The sequence below is a fragment of the Schistocerca cancellata genome, chromosome 4 (genome assembly GCF_023864275.1).
Source record: "Schistocerca cancellata isolate TAMUIC-IGC-003103 chromosome 4, iqSchCanc2.1, whole genome shotgun sequence".
NCBI lineage: Eukaryota > Metazoa > Arthropoda > Insecta > Orthoptera > Acrididae > Schistocerca > Schistocerca cancellata.
The window spans coordinates 203,629,777-203,648,384 of NC_064629.1; the positions used below are offsets into that span (position 1 = coordinate 203,629,777).

The following is an 18,608-nucleotide window of genomic DNA, read 5'->3' on the forward strand; positions in this document are numbered from 1 at the left end:
GCATACGACCGAGGCACACAGGGCCAACACCCGGCATCATGGTGTGGGGAGCGATCTCCTACACTGGCCGTACACCACTGGTGATCGTCGAGGGGACACTGAATAGTGCACGGTACATCCAAACCGTCATCGAACCCATCGTTCTACCATTCCTAGACCGGCAAGGGAACTTGCTGTTCCAACAGGACAATGCACGTCCGCATGTATCCCGTGCCACCCAACGTGCTCTAGAAGGTGTAAGTCAACTACCCTGGCCAGCAAGATCTCCGGATCTGTCCCCCATTGAGCATGTTTGGGACTGGATGAAGCGTCGTCTCACGCAGTCTGCACGTCCAGCACGAACGCTGGTCCAACTGAGGCACCAGGTGGAAATGGCATCGCAAGCCGTTCCACAGGACTACATCCAGCATCTCTATGATCGTCTCCATGGGAGAATAGCAGCCTGCATTGCTGCGAAAGGTGGATATACACTGTACTAGTGCCGACATTGTGCATGCTCTGTTGCCTGTGTCTATGTGCCTGTGGTTCTGTCAGTGTGATCATGTGATGTATCTGACCCCAGGAATGTGTCAATAAAGTTTCCCCTTCCTGGGACAATGAATTCACGGTGTTCTTATTTCAATTTCCAGGAGTGTATGTTTCAGTTCTTGCTTGTCCCATTAAATTTAATAACAGATTGTAAAAAAACCTTTATGGTTGGAAAACATAAACAATAATGAATAATAAAGAGATATATTCTTGTTATTGTTGTAAGTGACAGATAAAAAATATGTGTTACCAAATGAATTAAAGGTACTCAAATGAAATGTGTGCATCAGTGGAAGTGAAACAGTGAAGATGGAGTGATGTGAAATGATATTGGTGCAAATTGTTTAGATATCTTGAAATTGCAATGAAATAAATCTGTTGTGAAAACTGAAAATTTGTGCCAGACTTGAACTCAAAATCAGACTTCTTAGTTATTCAAAGCAGTCATCTTAACTACTGCACCTTCTGAGCACACATCCAGGCCTGAACTAAGCCTAACAATTAACCAGGAAACTTGGATTCCAGTTCCAACAGGCATAAGTATTCAATTTTCACAACAAGTTTATTATATCACAAGTTCAGCATATGTGATCAGCTTGCACTGATATCAGTTCATGTCACTATATTTTTATTGTTTCATTCCCATTGATCCAGTCATTTCATTTCTTTTCATTTAATTAAATTTAGTATACACTGCCTGCCAAAAATTTGAAACATCCAGAAATGGAGGAGGAAACAAAATCTAGCTCCATGAGTTGAGATGGTAAGTGATGTTAGTTCAGTAATTACAATAGTAAATCAAATTTACAAAGAGCATGGCAGAATGAGCCCACTCATTAGTATGAGGTTGCACCCTGTCTGGCTTAGATGCACAAACTGATTCAGTTGGTAAGGATGTCATAAAGGCATTGTTTCCTCTCCCAAGGCAAGCTGGCCCACAACTGTTGTAAATTGTTCTTGATATCCTGGATACTGGCACTGGGACAGAGTTGATATCCACACTGGACCTACACATGTTCCATTCTGAATGGATCTGGGGATCTTATTGGCTATGGGTGTACCTCAACATAATGCAGGCAATCCACAGAGCCATGTCAGGTGTCAACAAGTATTGTATTTTTGCAAAAAGGCACCACAATACTGTCGCATGAGAGGTAACAAGAGCATTTTGGATGTCTGAGACATGCCATTGTGCTATCTGAATTTACTCAATCACTACCAGCTGTAACCTGAAATCATAATCTATGGTTTTCCACATCATGAAACAAGGAGTAACACCACTGTGACTCTCATAAACATTGGAACAATGGGACTTCACCCAGGTCAGTGCCATACTTGTTGATAATGGTCACCCGAGGTAGTTCAGAATTGCAGTTCAACACAGCACAATGCCCTTCTTCAGCAGTCCATTCTTCTCAGTCACAACATCACTCCAAATGCAGCTATTTCTGTTGTGTTGCATGGTATGATAATTCCCTGCTCTAGCTGCTGCTTGTCTTTGACCAATGTTGCAGGATGATGGAGAATGTTTCAGGGAGTCCAGTACATGTTCTCAGATTTCAGATGCAGATGAAGAGGTTATGATGTGCTTGGTATACAATACAGTGATCCTCACTTGTGGTGGTTAGACATGGTTGACAGGAACCTTGACAACAAGTATGTCTGCCCTCACATTCCATGTAGTCCAATGTCACATCCACATGCCCCAAAATTCTTGATATTGCATGATTTGACCAACTGGTCAAATGGAGACTCGCAATGAGAACCATTCCAAACTCTGCAGGTGCTGATAATTATCTCACACAAGAATACAGCATCTCCATGTCCTTCACAGAGATCACTCAACATTTGATGCTATTCTTGCTTCTTATATATCTTACCAGGCCTGGTAACAGCAATAAAATGAGCAAACTAATTCTCTTGTGGGATACCTACCTGTACCAAGGAATTGCAACTCTTAATCATTTATAGACCCACTGACAGTGTGTACATGTATGTAGTTAAATCAAGATCTGACCATGTCTTCTACACACTTGAATTTTTTTTTCGTCTTGCCCTGTATATACCTTGTGGTGATGAAAGCCACAGGAATCCATTAACTTTTTCTCCGTTGGTACTATTTTCACATGCCTTGTGAGAGAATCTCTGGTGGTGGTAGTAGTAGTAGTAGTAGTAGTAGTAGTACTTGGAAATCGAAGGTGAAGACATCAGTTTCAATGAAAATTTGAGTCAAGCTTGGAGGCATGCTAGGATAGCCAAATGGTTAAGGCAACAACACACAATTATTTGTTGTGCAAATTTTCAGTTGTTACTTCAAGTTCATTAAAATGTAATTACTTTCTGAAAAATACTATACTTACCATCATCTATAAGTGTTCCCGAATTAGACTCAGTGCTCTGGCCATTTCCAGATATCAGTGGTGTCATCATGTTGTACTCCTCCTCCAAACTGATGAAAGGAGTATTCCAGCGAGGTATTGGTGTAGATCTTGGTGTTGTACGGGGAGTTGTTACAGGAGAGCTGAACATACTCAAGTTTGTTGGACTTATAACTCCTGACATGGCACTAACTGGACTAATACTTGAATAGCTGAAAAGCTGAAAGGAACCAGAACCATAACACAAAATGCTATTTTGTCTAGTGAACTTAAAATTTAAAATTATACTTTAAAATTGCGATGACTCATTGTGCTGAAGTAATATACCAGAATATTATAGCAGTGAGAATAAACACTAAAAACCTCCTAAATACATGCGTACATGAACACACCACAAGAGTAACGGAAAATTATTACATGAGACAGTGAACTCTGAAACTGACAGTGAATGCTCCTGTTGAAGCAGGCAAAACGTTTTTCAACAAGGTTCTAAAATCAGTTAAGCAAGTAAAGAAATTAAATTCATTTAAAAATTATTTCAAAGTGTATCTTACAGAGAAATATATATACCGTACGAGTGAGTATTAAATGTCAAATTAAATATTAGCTGTTGTACTGTAACAGAAAATGTGTAATAACCTCATATGTACCCACAAAATGTACCCCATTTTCTTTACTGTACATACATTGTATATATAGTATAAAATTGTATGATGCACCCTACACTCTCAGCTGAAAATTATCAGCTAGAGTCCAAGGGCAAAGAGTACGTAAATAAATAAATATTAATATTCTAGGAACGTTTTGGACTGGTCTGAAATTACCACAGATCCATCAATTATTTGTAATTAAGAACTCTAAGACAGCAGGGGTAAGTGTCACATTGAAAAATTCAGTAGCCTTATGCCTTGATTTCAAATGAGATGCACTGAACAGAAGTGTTCACATTCATTTAATTCATAAAGGGAACATACACTGATAAGCAAAAACATTATGATCACTGCCCACCATGATGTTGGATGCCACTTTTGGTGGCATTGAAGGCAATGGCATGGTAACAAAAGTGTGTAAGTGAAGTAAACATGGATGGGGGATCACCCTAATGAAGACATGGGCTGCAGATGGGGAAATTCATTGAGATATGCAACTTTGAGAGAGGGCAGATTATTATTATGCACAGCCTCTGAACGAGTATCTCAAAAATGAAGAAGCTGTTTGAACGTTCACATACCACTGTTGCTAGCACCTATGTAAGGAGGTAGAAGGACAGTGAAACTACCACTAGGTGCTTAATGGATGGAAGACCATGACTTGTCACAGAACATGGGATTCAGAGGCTTGTCTGCTTTGTAAAGTAGAATGTATGGTGATCTGTGGCATTTCTGCTGAAAGAGCACAATGCTGGTGCATGCACAAGTGTTTTGGAGCACAACATTCATTGTACATTGTTGAACATTGAGCTCTGCAACAGCCCACCCCTAAATGTTTACATGCTGACCCAGTGACATCGTCAATTATGATTGCAGTGGTCATGGGACCATTGGGATTCGACTGTCAATTCATGGAGACTTGTCAGCCCTTTGGGTGAAGCACATTTTTGCTACATTAGATCAATGGTTGTCTCTGTGAATGCTGTCATTGAGGTGAAAGGCAGCTCAAAATGTGCAGCATGTCACAGATGCAGGTTGATGGGAGTCATATTATGCCATGGGAGACATTCTCCTGTGCTTGCATGGGACCTGTGGTAGTAATTGAAGACACACTGATAGCTGCAAACCACCTGTATCCCTTCACGCTTGATGTCTTCCCTGATGGTAATGACATCTTTCAGCAGTATAATTGTCCATGTCTTGGAGCCAGAACCATGCTACAGTGGTTTGAGGAGCACTATAGTGAACTCATGTTGATGCCTTGGTGACCAAATCTTCCCTATGGAACCATCTGGGTCACTATCAGGCACTATCACTGGATATACAAATCAGCGGCCCATTATTTATGCAAATTACATGATCTGTGTGTAGCATCTAATGCCACATACCTCCACAAACATACCAATGAATTGCCGGACCTGTGATTCGCAGAATCAGTGGTGTATTTCATTCCAAAGATGGACAAACAAGCTATTAAGCAGGTGGTCATAATGTTTTCACTGGTCAGTGTATGCAATATGTAAATTTTGTTACTAGTTTTATGTCAGCAGCAGTGTACTTCTAGAAGATACAAACATCTCTTGTGGCAAAAATTTCTATTATTTTTTTGCATTGTGTATTTATAAAATATTCAAGTGTTGTAAATAAACTTTTGATATAAGAAATGCAACCATAATGACATGCATACTGTAATATGCAAATATAATGCTACTGACAATGGAAGAATAGTTCTGGATATTGTTATGCTATATATATATGTCCTCTTCCTTAGATATCCTAAAAGGAATATTCATTCTTGGATGGATCATATTTAATGTTGGGTATGAAAATTAATACAGCTCAATGTTCCTCGTGTATACTGGTTTATTCTCATTAGAGAGAGGTTTCATCAAAATGAAGATGCTAAGTTTGGTCGATAGGGACCTTCTAGTTCAGTAGTGTACTTTGACTTATTATACACACTGCTGGGCATTAAAACACCATAAAGGAAAGGAAAGAACAAAATTTTACTTATAGATCATATGCAGTATAGTAGGAATAAATGATTAAATGTGTGGGTGATTTGGAGGTATACAAATTACAAAATTTAGTACACAGAGCTGCCAACTCTGACAGTAATAGCAATTGTAATCTGACTGGGCACTGAGCTGAACTGACATTGGAAGACAGATAGGGGGACATCATTCCATTCTGTTTCAACTCTATGCCAGAGTTCATCACCCATAGTGGTTGGTGAGTGATGGCATGCCAATCTCTCAGCAACCCATGACCACATGTTTCCAATGAGTGAGAGATCTAGACAGTTGTTGGAAGGGCAATAGTCTGAAACAACATGTATCATTGTAGGTCAGGACAGAGCACAGACAAACTGCAGCTGTGAGTTATCTTCTTGAAACGTAACATCTTGGACACCTCAGTCCTAGGGTACAGTCACCATCCTTAACATATGCAAACCACAGGTGACTGTGTTGTGTACTTAGTGGCACCCCATACCATCACAGCTGATGCTGGGACAATATAATGATGACAAATGCAATCTGGCAATGTTTGTTCCCCTCAGTAATATCACATACAGATAAATAGATCTGCAGTAAATAAAAGTAAATGAAGAGTATACCATATTCATTACAGTTTATAAGGTGCTTTCAGTGAACGTCCTACACCATTTGTCCCAGAAACGCTGTGCTCCTTATTTTTTGTTGTCTGTTTTGATCAGGTACTGTTATCTCCTAATACAGCTTCTTAATTCATGCTGACTTTTGCACCTGTCTCATGCTCTTTCTCTCTTTAAGATCCCTCAGATTCTTCAGCTTTCTATCACTTCGAACAAGTAGACAGTGACTGACATGCAAAAATCTGAATTCCCTTCTTCCACATATTCTGTATCAGTCCATCAAAAATGGGCACAATGAAAAATAAATATAGCTGAAGAGAATGAAAATATGATTTTGAACAATTTTTTCACCAAGAAATTTCACTTGATGTTCTTTCAACAATTTTAAATGCTAATTCCACTTCAAAATATAAGGCAAATGCACAATCTAGGGTCAAATCTTTCTGTCCTGCAACAAACAGAACATGGAAAGTAATAGCACTAATTGTATCATACAGTATACAAGAGATTTTTCCCTGGATCAACAGATTGTTCAATAAACTATAGTTAAGAAAATAGCTAATATTACAGTGAGGGGAACAGGACTTTTTGGGTCAATTGGAGGTTTGTCATCCAAACACAGGGGTAGTTCCTTTAAAAAATATTGTAGCAAACTCAATCAGAATAATTCATCCATTACAGAAAGCTGTAGTCATATGAATTTTAAATTCAGTGTTAAGAAATATCCCTACATAATAAAAAAAGGTTGCCATGTTTAAAAGTAATCACGAAATTCATAAGGATATAATGCATGGACTATTCTGATTGATACAAAAAGTAGCATTAAATACACAGTGGTCCATAACAAAACTGTTTTATCATTTGATATTCTTCAAAATTGTAAAGTGTGTGGGTCACAGATTAATTCATATATTTTGAGCAGAAGACTTAATTAGTCTAATGTCTTAAAATATTTAGATTATATTACAATATACAACATCAAATTGGCAATAATGATAGTCAAGTTGCACACATTTTTCTCTTGATTAATACTCCTCTCTCCTTATCTCTGGTGACAACAGAACAGACATACAAAAACATACGATTCATAGAGAATCAAACAAAGGAAAATTCTGGCTGGAATGTAACAATATTATGAAGAGGATAGCTGCTACTTACCAATCAGTGGAGATGCCAAGTCACAGATAGGCACAGCAAAAAGACTGTTGCAAAATGAACTTTCATCAGACAGCATGGTGTTCTAACACACACATACACACACACACACACACACACACACACTGTGTGTGTTTTGTCTATTTTCATGAAAGGCCTTGATGGCCGAAAGCTCATTTTCTAACAGTCTTTTTGTTGTGCCTATATGTGACTCAGCATCTCTGCTGTATGGTGAGTAGCAACTATCCTTTTCATAATATTTTATGATTTATACAATATATTCAAGTGATTATAGTACATATTCAAGTGATTATAGTACATAATACAGGTAAAACAACATTTCTCATTATTTACACATATACTCCTTTACAGCACAAAAGTCTTTTTCCAGTAAATAATCCTTTAGAAGCATCTGTAATATATTTTCACTCATGTTGTCCTGCAGACACTTAGGAAGATGCTTTACCGGTTGTACACATGGGTATCAAGGACCTTTTTCAACAGCTCTGTCTGTGTGATACACTTCTCAGCTCACTTTTTTTCTTATGTCATCTGAACGAAGACTTGCATTCTTTTCTAGCATTCTCTTTTATTAATAAAATTATTGTTATTCATATGCATGTATATGGAAATGTCAATATTTTTAGATAATGGAAGATGGTTCTGAATGAGTCAGGCTTTACCCCGGTGGTCCTAATGGCTTTCTCTGTGCTACAAAAATTCTTTTTGAATTATTGCTACTGTAGTTTCTCCAAACATTTATTCCATACTGGAAATGTCAATATTTTTAGATAATGGAAGATGGTTCTGAATGAGTCAGGTTTTACCCAGGTGGTCCTAATGGCTTTCTCTGTGCTACAAAAATTCTTTTTGAATTATTGGTACTGTAGTTTCTCCAAACATTTATTCCATACTGTAAGTGTAGTTCAGAACAAGCATGGTACACTGCACACAGAATTTGTTTGTTAGCATAATAAATACTATTGTTTTTATGCTGTCTTCATTAGAGCTTATTGTCAAATGTTGTGCCCCAAAAAATTTATGGAGGTAGCTTCTTCCAGTCTTGCTTCATCTATGAGTACATGTATGTGTTCTTCCTTTTCTAGTCATGAACATCATGAACATTGTCTTCTTTAAATTTATAATGAGGCTAAATCATTTTGAATGGGGCACAGTACTGTGTTATTTGTTGAAATAAAAACATCTTTTTCAAACATTTCCAGATTTTCTTCTACACTGACTAATGTAATATCACTAGCATACATTATTTTTTGGTTCTTCTCTCTGACGTCAATACCATTCATAAATAAGTTGAACAAAATTGGACTAAGTAAAGATCCTTGATGTACGCCATACATAATATCTTTGACCTCAGATCTGCGTCCAGTTTATGTAGTAAAATACTGCTTTTTGCTACTAACATACAATTTTATCCATTGCATGGTTTGTCCCTGCATACCATTGCTTTCAAGTTTTTTTAATTAGTGCTGTGTAGGTGGTTGTGTCAAATGCTTGAGACAATCCAGAAGCATAGCAGTTACCAAGTTTCTTTTGTCTAATGCATCTGTAAAAGATTCTGGCAGGCTTGAGATAGTTGTTTCTGCAGATTTCCCTTTTTGGAAACCATGTTGTTCAGGAATCAGGATGTTTTTCTAGAAATAAAATCAACCTACTTTGCATAAATATCTCTAGTACTTTTGAGAAAATAGGGATTAAAGATAGTGGTCTGTAGTTATTTGTGTCATATTTGTCACCTTTCTTGTTTATTGGTAACACTTTGCTTATTTTTAATTTTTCTGGATACACTTCTCTGAGTGAGCAGTTTGCTATGTACAAAAAAGGTTCAATAATACTTTAATAGTCAGTTTGATATAGCACCATCTGCTGCAGATTTCTTGTACTTTAGTATCTGAATTGTTTTTAGGAGTTCTAGTTTTGTCACTGGTTCCAGAACACTGAGTCGGATGGTTGTCCAAGTGAACTAGGATTCTATGACTCGTGATGGCTTCTTTCACACTCTAAATTTTATTCAGCATCTATCAAACTGTCATTGAGTGATTACGAAATTTTTGTTCCATCTGTAATTTTGGTGTTCTCAATATCATCAGTTTACTAAAATTTCTGTTGGTGCCTATTTACACTTTTGACTACATATATCAGTGTTGATTTGGCCCCATGCTGTTTTACTTTTATGATCTGAATTTGCTATGTCTCTATTTATTGCTTCTCTTATAAATTTCCTGTACTTCTTCTGATACTGTTTAAATGTCTCCATCTTTCCTGTTTGTCTGAGTTCCTTCAATCTAGTCTTCAGTTCAATTATTTCTTTGGTAATAAATTGCGTATGGTGACCCTGCTTTTTCTGACAGGTCGTTTTGGGGAAGACTGCATGAAAATGATGGATTAGTTTGTTAAGAAATCATCATACTTCTAATTTGTGACTTGTGTTTGCATCGTTTCAGTCCAATCTTCTATCCTCAGTGTTACTACAAAAAGTTCATATTTTATAGACTGACAGTCCTGATTTCCCTCCTGCCTTCTGTTTTAGAGCCCCATTTTGTAGATACAGCATATTAATGAATGATGATCAGAGACTGCTGTTTGCAGAAGTTTGGATTCACATGAGAAGGTACTTTTAGCAAATGAGGGTTGCATATATTGGCAGTAGATCACAAACTATGAAATTTCTTAAAGTTGCTGCTCTGTTTTCAACAGACTAAAATTAATTGCCTCCAGTGATTGGTGAGTGTAGTTAATTCTCAATATTCTTAGAACAAATTATAATGAAAATAATTCTAAAACGTAGAAAGTTGATTTTACATCAGTAGTTGAAATTATTAATAAAAAATTATAAACCTGCATATAAATATTTTAATTCATTATATTTCAGTTCACTGATTTCTATCTACAATGTGTTACATTTTTTTCTGCAACACAATACACATTCCATTAATATTGATTATTATTGCAATATGACTTTCAACATGAGAATTACTCACGTCTACATCTACATCTACATACATACTCCACAAGCTACCATATGATGTGTGACAGATGGTACCTTGTATCACTACTAGTAATTTCTTTTCATGGACCACTTGCAAATGGAGTGAGGCAAAAACAACTATATATATACCTCCTAATTCTATAGTCAGATTCAAATACTGGTTCTCTAAATTTGATCAATAGTGTCTGTAACAAATCTAGCAGCCTGCCTCTGAACTGCTTCAGTGCCTTCCATTAGTTTGACCTGGTGGGGATCCCAGACACTCAAGCAGTACTCAAGACTAGGTTGCACTAGTGTTCTATACAAGGTCTCCTTTACAGTCGAAGCTCATTTTCCTAAAATTCTCCCAATAAAGCTAATCAGCCATTCACATTTCCTACTACTGTTCTTACGTGCTAGTTCCATTACACATCTTTGGCAACATATACCTGCAATATACTGGCAGTCACCAGTTTATGACTTGTTTCTTAGGACAATGATAACACAAAACAACCTTACGAGGTGCATTCAAGTTATGACACCTCTTTCTTTCCCCTCAGGATTGGAAGCACACAGAAACAAGAGGTTTGTTTTAAAATGTGTGTGAACTTGTTGTGAATGTGTGGCAGAGCACAGCACACAGAACTTTATTGTCAGTGGCAAGATTGACTACTGTAAAATGGTGATGTTTTCATTTTCCACATTTGCATGGCGTGACACCAATGGCAAATTCATTTCTAGATGAGTGATACATGCATGGCTGTGTCTAATGTGTGTTCATAGGTGTGACAGCTAAAAGAAGCTAGAATATTGTGGGATAACAAATCAAGACGATCTCAGTCTAGCACCAGCCTGTCTGATAACATTATAGAGTGAGTGGAAAAAGTTGTTTTGGAGGATCATTATATGAATGTGGAATGCATAGCCTCCAAAGTTGGCATTTTTATGGAATCTGGGCACACAATATTGCATGAAGACCTAAAAATGGAAAAAGAGCCCCACAGGTGGGTACCATGATGCTGATGGATGATCACCAGGCACCAGGCTGTGCATGTGGCATGCTGCTAGGCAATACATGTTGTCTTGTTTGTTTCCCGGCCTCTTTTTTTCTGCAGTCACATCATACAAGTCATATAGGTTAAATACAATCTTCTGCAAGTGTAATGAAGTCTAATTATAACAAAATGCATTTCACTTTTCTTTTAAAGAATCTACTGTGGTCACTGTAACAATATAGTTTTTCTTATAATTCTGGTTTGTTAGGAGCATGAAGAGTTCTCATGCCATAGCTTACTACTATAAACAGTATCAATAATTATCATTACTCATGTTTTTGTTTTGTTTCTTATGCCATTCTTCATAGTCTTCTGCATATGTGTGGTCAATTTTAGCACGCAGAACTTTTCACTAACGCTAACTATATTCGCATTTTTGTGTTGTGAAGAACCACTGCCATCTCACCATTTTGTGCACTTTGTTTTGATGTTTGGAATGCATTTGTATTTTGTTTAGTTTTAGTGGTAACAAAAGTGTCTGCTGTTTCTCTCAGTGTGATAGAGGATGGGGATATAGCCTTGTTTATATGATACTGTTTTGTGGTAACTAGGGGGGTTAATCTTTATCTACTACATGTTTTATTATTTTGAATAACGTTTGATTACTGATGTTTGTTTGGTCATTTATTACGTGTTTCTTTTCTATTATTGCCTTTTTGGATTTGGAAGTTCTCTTGTTGAGTTTGGAGATGTTTCTTATTTCTGTATCTGACTATTTTCTTGTCTAAAGTGGCAAATGAAAAAATTTCAGCACTCTAAATTTCTAGTTTTATTTCACTTTTTCTACCAGTTTTAGCATTATATTATGCCATCTTCAGACTCCCTATCCAATGTGTAGGAAGAATCCTACATTTTATACAATTAAAATAGGGGTCAGCATACAGCTGGTGGTATCAATATATTTCTTTTAACAAAGTAATCCCTTCGATCATCATCTGCTGGCAAGCTAATGTGCAAACTTCATTTTTGTAAATTATTGCTTCACTATGGTACAGGTGCGTGATGTAGAGTGGGCAATCTGCAGGCGATGATTGAATGGATCGCATTGTTAAAAGATGTCTACAGATACTAGTGACTGTATGCTGGCCTCTATTTTGATTTTAAAAGAGGTGGGATTCTTCCTACACATTGGTCTGGGGGTCTGAAGATAGTGTAATGTAACTCTGAAACTGGTGACAAATGTAAACAAACATAAAGCAAGACAGAAAATTTAGACAGATGAAGGTGTTTTGATTTGACATTTTATATTGAATAGCCAAGGTCCTGCAACCGTCCAGTATAAAGGTAGACTTACAGAGATTTTCATGTCTGTTTCTGTTGTGGTGGGGTGGTGTTTTTCTTGTCAGATGTGTTCTGAAAATGTTGAATGCCTGGTGCCATATATCCAAGCTATTTTATGTTTTTTATGCCAATACCTTATTACAATCAGCAGACCTGCAGAACATTTGAAATAAGGTATAAAGAACATAAAAGAGCACGGAAATATGGCACCAGTCAATGTAATACTGCAGTTTCTTCATAACAACAACTTCGAAGTGATTTCTCATTTTCCTTGCTCACTGGGCCTGGCACCTAGTGCCTTTTGGCTGATTCAAATGATGAAAGACACTCTCTATGGTTGTACATTCACTAGCCATGATCCTATTGCATCAGTGATTTTCAGAGGTCAAACCAGACTCCTAAGGAAGCGTTTGTAGTCACATGGAAAAATTGCATTGATGTTGTGAAAAATGTATATAGCTGCAGGGAGATTATGTCGAGAAGTCACAAACGCTTCACCTTTTTCGCATGATTGGTTTGTGAGAAAAAAATCAGAGGTGTTATAACTTGAACAAACTTCGTAGCCGATGTCACTATTTGTCCATCAAGTAGCTCCTCAATTGGCCTCACATGGGCTGAGTGCATCCCGCTTGCCACCAGCATTTGGCAGGCCCACACGGTGACCCATCCAAGTGCTAGCCAAGCACGACAGCACTTAACTTTGGTGATCTGATGGGAACCAGTGTTACCACTGTGGCAAGGCTGTTGGCATTATAACTTGAAAGCACTTCATTTATCTTTCAAATACCCAGATGATAACAACAGACCCTTACAAAAACCTTTTGAAATGAGTGAAGGAATAACTTACAACTGCCTCATTTAATGTCTTATTTTTAGACCAAACGGAAATGAGATAGAGCACTGCTGACTGCTACCTTCATATATTCACCATGGGTTTGCAGTTATTCCTCAGTATTTCTTCAAAATGAAAAATGTTATCTGATCATGTTTTTTAATAGGGATAAAGAATTAGTAGTCTCTTACAAATCTATGTTTAGAAACCACAGACTGGAAAATTCTGGTAGAATGTGAATAATCTACAAATAAAGAAGTTGTTGTTGTTGTTGTGGTCTTCCATCCTGAGACTGGTTTGATGCAGCTCTCCATGCTACTCTATCCTGTGCAAGCTTCTTCATCTTCCAGTACCTACTGCAACCTACATCCTTCTGAATCTGCTTGGTGTATTCATCTCTTGGTCTCCCTCTACGATTTTTACCCTCCACCTTGCCCTTGGTGATCCCTTGATGCCTCAGAACATGTCCTACTAACCGATCCCTTCTTCTAGTCGAGTTGTGCCACAAACTTCTCTTCTCCCCAATCCTATTCAACACCTCCTCATTAGTTACGTGATCTGCCCATCTAATCTTCAGCATTCTTCTGTAGCACCACATTTCAAAAGCTTCTATTCTCTTCTTGTCTAAACTATTTATCGTCCATGTTTCACTTCCATACATGGATACACTCCATACAAATACTTTCAGAAACGACTTCCTGACACTTAAATCTATACTCGATGTTAACAAATTTCTCTTCTTCAGAAACGCTTTCCTTGCCATTGCCAGTCTACGTTTTATATCCTCTCTACTTTGACCATCATCAGTTATTTTGCTCCCCAAATAGCAAAACTCCTTTACTACTTTAAGTGTCTCATTTCCTAATCTAATACCCTCAACATCACCCGACTTAATTCGACTACATTCCATTATCCTCGTTTTGCTTTTATTGATGTTCATCTTATATCCTCCCTTCAAGACACTATCCATTCTGCTCAACTGCTCTTCCAAGTCCTTTGCTGTTTCTGACAGAATTACAATGTCATCGGTGAACCTCAAAGTTTTTATTTCTTCTCCATGGATTTTAATAGCTACTCCAAATTTTTCTTTTGTTTCCTTCACTGCTCGCTCAATATACAGATTGAATAACATTGGGGCAAGGCTACAACCCTGTCTCACTGTCTTCCCAACCACTGCTTCCCTTTCATGCCCCTCGATTCTTATAACTACATTCTGCATTCTGTAAAAATTGTAAATAGCCTTTTGCTCCCTGCATTTTACCCCTGCCACCTTCAGAATTTGAAAGAGAGTATTCCAATCAACATTGTCAAAAGCTTTCTCTAAGTTTTCAAATGCTGGAAACGTATGTTTGCCTTTCCTTAATCTAGCTTCTAAGATAAGCTGTACAGTCAGTATTGCCTCACGTGTTCCAATATTCCTACGGAATCCAAACTGATCTTCCCCAAGGTCGGCTTCTACTAGTTTTTCCATTCGTCTGTAAAGAATTCGCGTTAGTATTTTGCAGCCGTGACTTATTAAACCGATAGTTTGGTAATTTTCACATCTGTCAACACGTGCTTTCTTTGGGATTGGAATTATTATATTCTTCTTGAAGTCTGAGGGTATTTCACCTGTCTCATACATCTTGCTCACCAGATGGTAGAGTTTTGTCAGGACTTGCTCTCCCAAGGCCGTCAGTAGTTCTAATGGAATGTTGTCTACTCCCGGGGCCTTGTTTTGACTCAGGAAGTTATTCCTCAGTATTTCTTCAAAATGAAAAATGTTATCTGATCATGTTTTTTAATAGGGATAAAGAACTAGTAGGCTCTTACAAAGCTATGTTTAAAAACCATAGACTGGAAAATTTTGGTAGAATGTGAATAATCTACAAATGAAGAAGACCACTCACATAATAACAGAAGTGTTGAGTCATTGACACACACACACACACACACACACACACACACACACACACACACACACACACACACAAACACAAACACACACACACGATTGCAGTCTGGCAGCTGAAGCCACACTCTTTCCATTGAAAGCTGAGTGTCTGCTCATTATACAATACCATCCAGTATTGTAGGTTTGAATTACCTTCCCCCATCAGGGTTATGAATATCTCTTGTCAGTACTGACATGAGAAATATCCACTCCACTGTCATTTCCAGCACCTATCAGCCATCGTCCTAGAGGTTGTCAACAGTTCATGCAACACTATGCTGACTAAACTTACTGAAGGTCACAATAGCCACCTCAGCTGCCAACTCTGTCCATCACATAGATTCCAAGAGACTACTAATCTGCAAATTAGTGTGTTTTTGTTGTTTAAAACTTTGATGTTCATGATAAACTAAGCAGCACATCTTGACTGGAGGAATTTTTCATTCATATTTCTTTTCATCTGAGTACTTAATTTATGACATATTGTATAAAATACTGATCTTATTCTCATTAATGATGCTACACCATATTTGCTAGTAGTATGGATATATGCAAAAATACAACTAAACTCAGAGACTGTTTTGGTTGTAGAAATTTAACTGTAACTAACCTGTCCTGGTTGGGTGTGAATGTGAGTGAATGCATATTCACGGCTGACCGAGAATGGACTGCTGACAACAGTGCGGCTTGTGGGGACCACATCAACTGCTGCTGAGCTGACAGGAGGTGATGGACTCAGTGCATTTCCCTGGACTGGTGTGCGGCCATCTCTTGGAGAACCTTCTGCTATTGGTGGGGTCCCAGACGATGGTGGGGAGCTCGCTGAAGTCACTGTCAGCTCACCTGGAGGCATCACATCTCCATACACTCAAAAATGTTATCAGATAAATTATTTTGATGATAAAGTAAGAGAATTAATTTAAAATGAACTGTGACTGGTCTTCTTTTAGAAACCCATTGTATTGAAGAAAGTGTTATTACACTAACACTAATAGATACTATGAAACTCTTCTTTGACTTTCCTTAATTTATTTTGAAAAAATAGATAAGCAATGATTTAGTCTTCTCTTTCAAATCCTGTATGGCTTGGATGTTAATAGTTAGGCTAGTAGCAGCACTTACTCACAAGTGCAATATCTTTGGAAGGCATTCAGTTATTATCAAAAATTGCAATTTAGAAGTACTGAAGAGATAATATTTATCTGAAGGATAATAGTTATGAGTGAGCAAGAGCAGTTTATTGTGCCACAACCTGGCACTGAATTAGACTGAGATATTTACCAATATGTAAATTTGCTGGCTAACGATACTTCAGTAAATCATAATAGGTGACTTTAGGATAACTCCAACACTACACTTTTTCAAAGTGTTTATTGAGTTAAATCAAATGGGCTTAAAAATAAGACAAATGTAATTCAGTTAAGCACAATGAATAGTCCTCATTAGTCTCTTTATATCAGAGTTAATATTTTTCCTTCTCATTTGCCAATACATCACACAACACAGTGGCTGATAAAAGGAAATTACAAAATAAATGGGAAATGTTGTGCAATGATAGCAGCTATTTTGCTGTAGTCTTTATCACAGATATAAACAATAACAGATTTTACTACCTGTAAGAACTCATAAATAGTTCGGAATACAAACTGTATGTTGTAAAGGCTATAAATTTCTTTGGTACATTTTCCTAATTAAAATCTTTCACATTTTATTGCAAGCTGTAAATATTATGTAACATTGACATTTTCCTTATCACTCCAGCTGTTGATATATGCAGACTTTCCTGAATTATAATGTGCACTGCAGACCACTCTCATCAGATTACTACATGCTGACACTAAAAATATTTATTTAAAAACATTTGTGAACAGCATGGAACAGCTTGATGACATTTTTCTCATGAACCAACATCCTCTACTCTTTGAAATGGTATCTGCAGCTCTGAATGTGATGGTTTCTCTAATCCAGAAACAAATATGTTTCAAATAACCAACATTCCAATCAGAGTGGTGCACATTATTTAGAAAGAAGTGGCATATTATGATGATAAATATTCTAACAAGAATTTGTAAACACAAGTAAGACGGTGTCTGTAAGGACAGAAAGAGGCTAGATAAATTGAAAAATCAGGTTTTGTAAAATTAGGTAAATAACTGTATTAAGGAAAGGTATGAAGTAGTGTATAGTATGGATGTTGCCTAAGATTTAGATTACATTGTCTACAGCAAAACTTTTTTGGTTAAAATATTTGATAATTAGATAAAACCATGTTTATTTGCCAGTGGTTGTTTGGATTCATATCATCATATTTTGTTCTTGAGAACATCAGCTCTATAAATCAGCACTAATAGACATTAGAGTAATGGGGTTCAAGAAAGCTACATATATTTCCATATAAATGACCACTAAGAGGTCACAAAAGAGAGAAACAGAGTGTTACAGTTACAATTAGGGATACAATCTTTAAAACAATGATAGAGCACTATATGACACAGAAAAATATTAATGGGTTTATTCTATAGCCACAAAAGTTATCCTTCTTCATGGCATTCATAGAGTATCTATATTACACAGAAAGCCCTTCAAAATTGGAGAAGCAGAAACTAAATTTTCTGTTTCATGTCAATAACTAATTATTAATACATTTTAAATACAGGTAAGTGTTGAAAATCAAAGTAAAATAATTTTATGTTGTCACTATTTGGAATAACTAGCTAAAGTACAGACACTGGGACAGAAAACATCAGTACCTATTAGCATAAAAATAGGTTCACCAGCAATTAAAATGGAAACACAGAAGTGGAAAAGTTACAAATGCAAAGGGGGTAGGGTTCCCTCACATTAAAGTATCAAAAATGAACAGCAGAGAGTGAAATGACTTATTAACCTGCACCTATACCTTTAAAGGAAGTTGAATATTTCGCCAAGAGCACTATGCACTGAAAAGGTGCGCAGCTACTGAAATATATAATTCAGGAGGAGCTGAATACATGTCTCCTCATTAGAAGCACTTTACTTACAGTTTCCAGGATGGAGCAACTTATCTTGGTTACAGGCTACAGCTGTTCAATAGATGTGTTACTAATGACGCACATGTGATTAAGGGAAATGTCAATAACCATAACTTACAAGAAAAAGTGCAGAAATAATGCACTGTTATTAGTCATTACTAATATGCACAGTTAAAACAGTTCAT

At 37.0% G+C, this 18,608-nt stretch overlaps 1 protein-coding gene and 1 pseudogene across 6 annotated transcripts in view; both read right to left on the reverse strand.

Moving 5' to 3' along the window:
* Window positions 1–18,608, reverse strand: part of LOC126183483 (nuclear factor 1 X-type) — a 580,732-nt gene that overhangs the window by 10,702 nt on the left and 551,422 nt on the right. For all 6 annotated transcript variants that reach the window (XM_049925509.1, XM_049925504.1, XM_049925507.1 and 3 more), the window contains 2 exons: window positions 16,023–16,255; window positions 2,889–3,126 (listed from right to left, as the gene is read on the reverse strand). In XM_049925509.1, the coding sequence (XP_049781466.1) occupies window positions 2,889–3,126; window positions 16,023–16,255 (471 nt within the window). The remainder of the gene's footprint in view (window positions 1–2,888; window positions 3,127–16,022; window positions 16,256–18,608) is intronic.
* Window positions 13,278–13,396, reverse strand: LOC126186082 (5S ribosomal RNA; annotated as a pseudogene).